Source organism: Cynara cardunculus, unplaced genomic scaffold (genome assembly GCF_001531365.2).
Source record: "Cynara cardunculus var. scolymus isolate 2C unplaced genomic scaffold, CcrdV1 Un_Scaffold_7779, whole genome shotgun sequence".
Lineage (NCBI taxonomy): Eukaryota > Viridiplantae > Streptophyta > Magnoliopsida > Asterales > Asteraceae > Cynara > Cynara cardunculus.
This window is the reverse complement of record NW_020203755.1, coordinates 4694-15374: the sequence shown is the minus strand read 5'-3', so window position 1 is coordinate 15374 and position 10681 is coordinate 4694. Positions and strand designations below refer to the sequence as shown.

The window sequence follows — 10681 nt, the reverse complement described above, 5'->3', positions numbered from 1 at the left end:
AATAAGTATAGAACAGCAAAATCAATTTCATAAATAATTAAGCCATCTCATTAGTGTGTATTCTAAACTAGGTAGGTTGAGACCTAGAGAAGAGGGGGGGGGTTGAAGCAAGAAGGGCAAGGGGAGCGATAATAGAAATGATTAAACCAACCTATATGAGCTGATTGTTGCATTTGCCAAGCTTTGTCGTCAAGGTTATATTCTTACCAGAAAACTTTGACATTTTAGTTCATAGATAGTTCATACTTGTGCCGGGGGCAGTGGCCTCACTGTTTTTATGGAGGTTGTGGCTGTATACGTTGGACCCTTCTTAGATATATAACTTTGCACATGAAGCTGCTCTCTATCATTTGAACTCTTGCATCGAGATCTCAATTTTTGAGGTCAACATGGTGGTTGTTGCTTCAAAACATATATTCGATGTCGTGTTTAAATGTCAGTAGACTTTAGCATGTTACTAGTGTATTGAAAAGTAATGTGCCATAAACTGTCATTTTAGAAGTGGTATGATCAGTGGTAGTATGAGCCTTTTGTTTCAATTTCAAGTTCATCAGGTGGTTTGAGTGGATGCGGGTATTTGTGTTTGTCCACTTTTCATGTTATGCAGAATGTTGATTTGCAATAATTTACTCTAAAGGGTTCAAGAAGTACTTGGCATTCACTTTTTTGTTCTTCTGCGCATGGCACAATGGATGTAGTAAATGGGCAATTCGGTTTGTTTCATCCCGCGATTGTGGATAAATACATGGTCCATTGATCACGTTTCTGGATCATGGTTTATGACAATCGTAAAATACATAGAGTCACTGATGCCGGATAAGCAAGCTTAATGTTCTATGAGGCTTATAAGATGATCATATGATCTTGATGTCCAGTAGATCTTCAAAATTTCATGTTATGTGTCATCTGTTGCCCGGTTATGACATTCACTTAACAATTGTTATGTCTTCTGAATCCCGTTTGTCATAGCATTAATGTTGTTTTTGGATTATTTGAAGGGTTTCTACTGCTTAAGTCTGTCATGGAAGATACACAATCTGTTGCTACACTCTTAGAGTCGACAACCTCTAAGATACAACAACTTCAGAAAGCATTTGCTGAACTAGAAAGTCATCGAGCAGTAACCCTTAACCTGAAATGGAAACAAATTGAGGATCATTTTCATGGGCTCGAGAAGTCGTTGAAGAGGCGTTTTACTGAGCTGGAAGACCAAGAAAGGGAGTTTGAAACTAAAACAACTCAATCCCGACAAATGCTGGAGAAGCGTCAAACAGCTGTTATGGGCAAGGAAGAAGCTTCATTGGAGAGACTTCAAGAAAAGAGGGACGCTGCTGTTGCTGCTATCACTAATGCTCTAGGGAAGCGCAGGAATGGACATGTGGAACCTGCAACTGTTAACAGTGAGGAACAAGGTGGCGCTTCTATTGTGGAAGAGAAACCACCTGATGCTATGGCTTCTGAATGTAAGATGGATGATTTGAAAATGTTATCTGATAGCAGTGATGTGAAGGCGCTAACAAATCCCCAGCTTGCCAAATTATGTGAGGAGAATGATGCACAGGGACTGCACAAATTCATATCAGATAACCGTAAAAATCTTGCTTCCATAAAGGAGGAGATTCCAATTGCATTGAAGGCTGCAGCTGACCCTGGTGGCCTGGTGTTAGATTCACTTAGCGGTTTCTACATTTCAGAGAACTCAAACATGGATGGGAAAAAAGATTCAAATCTTTTAGGTCAACGACGAACGTGCATCATGTTGATGGAGTGTCTTAGCATTTTGTTAGCAAATCTGGATGAGAACTTTGTTTCCAAGGTTATCTCCATAGATGTGAAGGAACGAGCAAAGGCTATTGCTGAGGAGTGGAAACCGAAATTAGATGATCTTGATGTGGATGCTAGCAATGGGAACTCCTTGGAGGCTCATGCTTTCTTGCAACTTGTTGCTACTTTTGCTATTGATTCCGACTTTCTTCAAGAAGACTTATCCAAATTGATACCAATGGTATCCCGTCGACGCCAGACAGCTGATCTTTGCCGCTTCCTTGGGTTGTCAGAGAAGATGCCAGGTTGGTTTTGCTTTTCAGGTTTCTGGGTTTCCGACAATAGATGTTAATTTTTTCCAACCCATAACTCAAAACACTTTCAATTTAAAATTGCTAACATTTCCCTTTGTAGCAAATTTAAATTTAGAATTACTTAACTTGGTGATGCCGATGGTTTTGGTCCCATTAGAATAGCTTGTCATTTCTATACTTTTAGGGACCTTGAGGCAAATGGGCTAATAATTCTTTATCTTCAGCATTTACTTCCCTTCATGAGGATTACAGCATTATACGCTTGAGTTATTCTTCAGTATGCAGTGTAAAAATGGAGTTTAGTAGTCTCATGTTTTGTACTCCTTTCCTTTTTCTTGTTTTCAGGTGTAATTGATGTGCTGGTCAATAGTGGAAGGCATATCGATGCTGTTAACTTAGCATTTGCTTTTGAGCTTACACACAAGTTTTCTCCGGTTTCATTATTGAAATCATACTTGACGGAGGCAAGAAGAGTTCCTTCAGCCATCAAATCAGGAAACATGTCCCCTACGGCACAGGTTATTTCGTCTTCTTGGTGCTACCATAATATTATTCTAAAAATCCCTTCTTAGGGCCGATTGGCCGCCTAGATATCAATCCCCTCTTCTAATTAGGAGGAATTAATCAGGTTTACCCTATTGGCTGGATCAATAAAGTTAAGTGCCCTGGTAATTTTTAGCCTTGCTCCTAATTGAGCCCAATCCGAAAAATATTTTGGCATAATTAGAAATTAGCATCCTATCTTCTGTAAACCAATACTCGTTGAGCTCAACTAGAGACAATCGGATTACTTGATGCACCTAGTTCCAAATAGGCTGATTTTGTGGCTGTTGCCTTAGGACCAGTTGTGTTTCGGAAATCGAACTTTCTGGGCATCTCTGAATGTGGTTAAATAATGCAAATTATGTTAAAAATAATCAAGTAATCTGAGTAGTTAACTTTCAAGGGTCTTACAGAACCTAAGAACAACTATGCATATTTAGAATGGACCAGGTAATGAATTGCTTAATCCCTGCTTAGTTGATTAAGCTTTAGAAGGTCAGTCATCTAGCTTTGCTTGATGATTTCATAACTGCTTTTGCTTTATTCCTCACTCGAGATGAGGGCATGACCTTGTAAACCATATGGTTGGTTGAATAAAGTGACTGATAGGACTTTCTGTTTTGGTACTCTTTTTGATAAATCTGATACATGCTGACCTACGATGGACTAACTAAGGCCGTGTTTGGCAACCAGAAGCTAGCTTATTTTTAGAACTCATTTGAAAAAAACCTCGTTTGATTAGCGATACAATAGCATATAAGCTAGCTCCAGGAGTTTTTATTTTTTCCATTTTCCATTTAATTTTATTTCTTTTAAGTATCTTACATTGTTGTCTAGCTTATATGACTAGTTTATCTGCTAGCTTATTAGCTAACAGCTAGTATATGCCAAACATAAGCCTAATATGCTCCAAATTTTGAATTCTAGAATGATGTGAGCGAGAGAGAACTATCTGCGCTAAAGGCGGTCATCAAGTGTATCGAAGACCACAAGCTTGAAGATCAGTACCCGTTGGTCCCACTTCAAAAAAGGATTCTTCAGCTGGAGAAGGCCAAGGCTGACAAGAAACGAGCCACAGAAGTTGCAAAACCTCAACCCAAAAGACCCCGAGCCAACGGCATAGCAGGATATGCACCCCGAAACACTAACATTGCTGCCGTTGACAAGAACTTCTATGGTAGGATGACAGATAGGTACGCACCGCCAACCCCGTACGTGTACGACAACAGACCCTATGCCTACCCAGGTCCAGCCGATAACCACATTCCGGTGTACATGGGCACAACGGGTTACAACATGGCTCCTAACCATGGGAACTATTTTGGGAGCGGTTATCAGTACCAGGCTCCTTATCTGCACTAAGCAAGCTGATGGTAAGAAAGTTTGATGATGAAAACCTAAACCTATCTTAACTTCTAGGAGTTAACCCTGTTGAATCAATCAGATGTTTTACTTACTGTATTAATTAATATGGAAAAAAAATGTTCAGTTCTAAACCTGGTTGTATTAGTTGCTGATACTGCAAGTGTAATCCCCTAATATATGCACTACTTCTATTGTTAGTTGTGACTGCTCTCTTTGTTCAATATCATATGCTATATATATATATATATATATATATATATATATGTATATATATATATATATGTATATATACTCTGCTGGATAAGGTGGAGTTTGTTTGTTTGTTTTTTTTTTTTTTAAGAGGTATTGAAGTTTGAAATCTGATTTCATTTCTGATTTATAAGAGGTGATGTTGAAGTCTAAAGTCTGAATCAGTCAGACTGTTTGTTTTTACGTCTAAGGTCTGAAATCTGAATCAGTCAGACTGTTTGTTTTTGTAAACTGACTAACGTATAAAGTCTGAAATCTGAATCAATTCATTTTAACTAAATTCATCTAAAATTTCCAATCATTTAAATTATTTATAAACTACCATCTATTTTTAACACATTCAAAACTCCAATTGAAATACGTCAATTGCTTCAAAACACAATAGAAAACATAAATAGTCTCATAACAAGTAGAATCAATATTCATTTTGCATTAATTGTGTTGCTATTTTTTTCTCTTAAACTAGCCATATATGTTTGGTCAACAACACATCTCTTCAGCCTCATCTTCGCCGTCGTCCCCTTACTCATTGGCTTGATCATACTCAGAAAATAAATCATTAATCAAACTTTCTTTCGTATGAAGTTGTGAATTGTAAAACATGCAATAACAATGTTTCTTGAACCTTAGATATAAATGGTGCCATTCTTTACAATATCAGAAAAGTGCTTTCAAGATACCATAATAACGTTCAATAACATTTCTAAGCTTTGCATGAGAATGATTAAACTTTTCATACTTGTTCATTGTTTGTCCACGACGAAAATATCCGAGCCAATAACATTACGATACGGCCCCATAAATCTTCGATTATTTGTATACGCAACATAACATAGATAATATTTATCTGAAAAAAAAAAACAATAATAAAATAGCTATTAATATGAATATAGTAAATATATTACCCATAAAATCACTAGTATACCTGAAAAAGGGAATGCAAATCTAATAGCACCATCTATTAAAGCTTCAGACAAAACTCTAGAATCCTGTGCAATTCCTTCCCATCCGACAACAAGAAACCATGTTAAAGTCACAGATTGCCAAAACATTTTGATCACATTCACTCTTTCCTCGTCCTCTATATAAATGTTGTTCTTGAATAGGGACGATAACATGTACTAAAGTTCCATCAAGAGCGCCAATTACTCCCTACATTAAAGCTAGTAGTCAAAATAAATTTAGTAAGAAAAATTATACAACTATTATCGAATTATTATTTACCTTAAATATTCGTTGTAACCTCCTATTATTCCCAGTGATGTTTGGATTAGTATTGAATGATGTAGGAACTATGATCTCTTTAGCAAACTCGAAACACTTCATGAAATTTTTTATGAATCGTTTGTGTTGAGTATTGGTATATGTTTTTCAACACTCTATAAAGTTGATTGTGACCTCTAATCATTAGGAATATAGCTATCTTTTCTTCAACTAATCTAGTTTGCTATCCGTTAACCAACCTTTTGCTTTAAAGTGATCACATAGTCAAATGAAAGCTTCATTGGACATTCGCAACAACTCAATACATTGTCGGTCATTACCTTTAAGCAGCGCATCTGTAAATTGACGTTTAGTCATTGCAGACCTATCATCTCTTATCCTTTTCAAACGCCTTTGTCGCATGTAGAATATATACAAGAATATGACAATGAGAAATATAGTTTTTATTATTATATTATCCACGACGATTTGATTTTCATCTATGATAAACCTGTTAAAAACATAAATAAAATTATAAATAGAAGCTTGTTCAATATCAAACTTGTTCAACTTCCAAAAAGTTGTTCAAATACAAAAACTACGTAATCAAATAGTCAAATATCAAGCACATAAACAAGCAACATGTTTAAATACAAAACACGTAACCAAGCAACTTGTTCAAATTCCAAAAACTACATGAGTCCCAATCTTCATTCCGTCGTTGAAATCCATGATGTTAATATATCAACCTTTGAAGGGATCATCAACCATGTCTCTCTTAATAATACTGACTGGTAAAAAATGTCAATGGCTACACTATAAAGATGACTCTTTTTATCAAGGCTAAGAGTGGTCAACCGTTCAATACAAGCATTAAGGTTTGAGGTTTGTTATGCAACAAGTGTGATTTGTTGTGCAACAAGTGTGATTTGTTGTGCAACAAGTGTCTGAAGTGCATCCCTCATTTCAAAAACCAATTCATCCATGTTGACCTAGGTTTTACTCTTCTTATTTGGTCTAGACGGAGTTGCACTCGATTTATCAACAATTGGTCCTTCCTTCTTATCTCCATCCTCCTCATTTTGGGTGGTGTGGATATGAGATGCAAATGATGATGAAACCATAGTCTTCTCACGGGTTGAACTAGGGGTACAAGCACGAGATCCGGTAGCAGAAGTTCCCTCGAACAAAGCTACACATAATTCAGGAAATGCCAACAGTACTGTTTTTAATGTTTTGGCTTTTGGATGTCCCTGCATCCAAATTAAAGATATTTATTTATATAATATCGTGCTATTGTCTTTACTATCTAAAAATGCAAAAAGAACAGAAACTAACCTTTAAAAAAATCTTCCTATTCTTGATTAGATAAGGTGAACGTATTCATTTTCGGGTCATAAATATTCCATGTTCTATTCCATAAGTATAACCATTCCAAATACTTTCCCTTAAAATAATCATATTGATTTTTCAATTGCTTTTCAATGCAAGGAAGGTGAAGCATTGGGCAACATTTTACAAGAACTTGCTTGTGATCCGTTATGGAAGGTAGATGGTGGACTTAGAAATGGCTACATGATTGAAGTGCATGAGAGGTTGGTCCAAAGACTTCCAAATTTTGATAATGAAGTTATCCCTCACATTGGCTCCCAGATCAAATATCTTAAAAACAAATATAATCCGTTTTATGAAATGTTGATGCAAATTGGGTGTCAATAGGATGATGTTGAGCATAAAGTTATTTATGAGAAGTAATAGTATGATGATTGGTGCAAGGTAAGTGAATGAAACTACTATTATTTTTTTAGTTATATTATTCCTGTTCTCATAATGTAAATTTTTATTTTTGTAGACTCGTAAAAATGCAACTGCTTATGGAACTTGATATTTTCATATCTTGCGGAAATTAGACTTGGTATGGGGTAGAGATAGAGCGACGGGGCTAAAAGCCGATGATATATCACAAGCATGTGAGGATATTAGCAACAAGAAGAATGTGTTTGCATGTTCTTCCAATAGTGAACAAGAAGTTAATGCACAAGAATCTCCTAGTTTATCAACCACTTACACACCAAAGAAGCGGAAAAAAAGAACTTCCAACAAAAAGGAAAATTTACAAGAACAAGAGATCACCTTCACTTCAGCATACCTTTGACACGAGATTAGATGAATCTAATTCCATGTTTGAGTCTATTTGTGGTCAAATGATATCACAAGATCCTACTACTGTCAATATTTTGAGCTATGCTAACAAATTCGATTATTTGAGCGATGAGAAGATGCCATAAGTCATGAATGAACTTCTTAGTTTTGGAATATAAACCGGTGATATTGGTAAAGCTCTTGAAGTTTTCTATGATAAACCTCCAAAGTTATAAGTCTTGTTTACGTTGCCAGGTCACATGAGAAGATCATACGTACTTGGGTTCTTGTATCCCGTTAGTCAACGAATTTGAACTTTGAACATATTTTGTGTAACCTTTTAGTATGCATCTGGAGTTGGTTGGCTATGTGAACCCATTTGCATTGAATTATATTGTATTTTGAAGTTGGAAGATGTTGATCTCAACCATCATATTTGCAGATAATACAACTAACATTCGATTCCACACTTGGAAAAAAATTCTTATCATTTGTCTTATAACAATATTATCTGATAATAACATCATCAGATATGTTACACCCCAAATTCTATAAAAGAGCGACTAATTAAATTTTTTCAATAATACATAAAATAAAGGATAAATCATTTTCTATACTTGATTACATCAAATAACAGTTCTAGATTTAACATCAACAAAAATGGCAAAACGAACCTTACAAAAAGTTTGACCAAGTTTAGGTGTTACTAAAACCCAGATACAGTCGCTACTCCATAATATGGAATACGTTCCCCAATAGCTAAATCTGTCTCGTGCATCTAACTAGCACTTAACTCTTCATGGTGTCGTTAATACCATTTCCTAACAAGGACCTGATGTACATGCCGACATATAAAAAAAGGTTAGACTTAACGTTTAGTAAGTTCAAATAATTTTCATTTTTAATATAAAATAATAAAACTGAAAAGATGCTATTTAAATCACAATTTCCAAAATGAAATGTATTAAATATAAAAACGACCTCTTTTCCATAACCCACCATTTTCATATAAAAACCCATTAGTTGAAACACCAGTTAACATGAAACCAAAACCCATTACTCACACAAAAGGTGAATAAGGATTAATATCCAAATACTGAAAATACAGATGAAACTCCATTATCCAGAACACTAAAACATGGATAAGTTCCAAGATACCAATTTCAAAAATTATGGATACATTCCATATCCCAAACCAATACCCAGTGGCGGATCCAGGAATTTTATACACTGGGGTCACTTAAACTAACAATATACCAACACATCAATCATTATAATTAATAATACGTGATTACATAAGTTGATTTCTACGAGTTTTCATCATTTGAAAACGAGTCATTACATCTTGATTTGTAACCTTAGCAAGTATTTCTTTTTCTACGGCACAAATGACACACGCATTCAAAAAATCATCACAAATTCGATTGCGCAAAGCTGGCTTCACAAGCTTCATTACAGAAAAGCATCTCTCAACTGTTGCGGTTACAACAGGCAAAACCAATGCAAGCTTCAATAATCGATAAACCAAAGGAAACACAAGATGTTTCCTTGTTTCAATCATCACTCTACCGAGCTTGGATATACCTTTCAAATTAGCAAATAATTCATCATGTTGGACATTGTCAATGTATAGTTGAAGTTGGTGCTCAAGAATAGTTCTTTCGTCATTGCTAAAATCATCAGGATAAAACTCTGTCAACCTTAGTAATTTTGATGGGTCAAAGTCACAAAATGAGTAATGAGGATCCAAAGCGGCCATACAAGTGAGCAATTCGGAACTTACCTCATCAAATCTGTCACCAAACTCTTGAATTTGCATATCCATAACCGTGTTAAAACATTCGTACTCGTAATAATGTCGATATGTGATATTTGTCTTGTGTCTTCGATTTTTTGGATTGACATAAACTTCCTCCATGTTAACTGTTTCGATGTTGTGTTTTTCGCAAAAAGAAGAGATCATCTCAAGAAGCCGACAAAATCCATCAACTCTAAATTGTTGCAACTGTCGCTTGGTTGACTTCACCAATGAAACAACATTCAAGATGTCTTGATCTTTTTTCTGAAGAGCATGTGACAATGATTCTGTGACCCCCAAAATATGCAACATCAAGTGCAAATAAAACACACTATCAAATGATTGGAAATATATTTGAAGACCATTTGCTTGACGTTGGCTGTAAGGATTCTCGCACGCATCTTCAACATACTAAAGTACCTCAATAACAGATGGAAACAAATCAACCAAACGCTTAAGTGTTTTGTAGTGTGAACCCCACCGTGTATCTCCAGGTCTCCCAAGAGAAAGCTCTTGATTTAACCCACTACCTGTTTCAGTTTCACCGCTACCAATGGCTTCTTGTACTTTCTCCTTTTGACTTTCTCGAACCATATCTGTTCGTTTACAAGAAGCACAATCCCATGTGTAACATATCGCAAAACCACAGCCATTTGTTCCTTTTTAGATATGTCACTCGATTCGTCAACTAATAAGGAAAACACATCATCACCAATCTCTTGGAAAATATGTTTGAGTACCTCTTGTGCAAAGCAGTGAACAATATCTTTTTGAATACTTGGCACCACCATTAGATTATTCCCAGGAGCATTTTCTAATATAACCTTACCAACAGCCTCATTTTGATCCCGAATTAATTTTATTAATTCCAAGAAATTTCCCTTATGAAGAGACGTTTCTGACTCATCATGACCACGAAAAGGTAATGCACCATTCAACAAAAATCTAGCAGCATCAACAGAAGCATTTAACCGGATACGATATTCATTCTTCTGAATATCACTTTGTTTATGTAAGGCAGCGACAATTGATTGACTTTGTCTCATTAGGTCCTCACACTTCTTAACAGCTCTATTGTGGAAACTATTAATGTGGCCCACATGAGTAGTCAATCTCTCGGTTTTATTCCAACTACTAAAGCCTTCGGTTAAAAAAGCACCACTCCCACCTTGTCCACCGCATTGATCTCTAAATAAGTAACAACATAAGCAAAAAGCTTTATCTACTTTTATACTATACTCCAACCAATTACCGTATTGATCAAACCAAGCCGGGTTAAAACGTCTTGCCTTGTTCCCAATTA

The 10681-nt window shown here is 35.7% G+C and overlaps 2 protein-coding genes across 2 annotated transcripts; one reads left to right on the top strand and one right to left on the bottom strand.

The window, feature by feature from the left end:
• The first annotated feature begins 736 nt into the window (after nt 1–736).
• On the top strand, nt 737–4207 carry LOC112505004 (FRIGIDA-like protein 3). Its single transcript, XM_025108952.1, has 3 exons — nt 737–2069; nt 2424–2596; nt 3549–4207. The coding sequence occupies exons 1-3, from the start codon at nt 1022–1024 to the stop codon at nt 3981–3983; spliced, it is 1656 nt and encodes a 551-aa protein (XP_024964720.1). The 5' UTR covers nt 737–1021; the 3' UTR covers nt 3984–4207.
• A 771-nt stretch (nt 4208–4978) lies between these two features.
• On the bottom strand, nt 4979–10566 carry LOC112505005 (the record flags this gene model as incomplete). The annotated part of the gene is made up of 5 exons (XM_025108953.1): nt 4979–5082; nt 5161–5235; nt 6442–6691; nt 8938–9789; nt 9909–10566. Coding segments are annotated over 5 exons (1939 nt in total), but the record flags the coding sequence as incomplete, so codon positions are not given.
• Between the last annotated feature and the right edge of the window lie 115 nt (nt 10567–10681).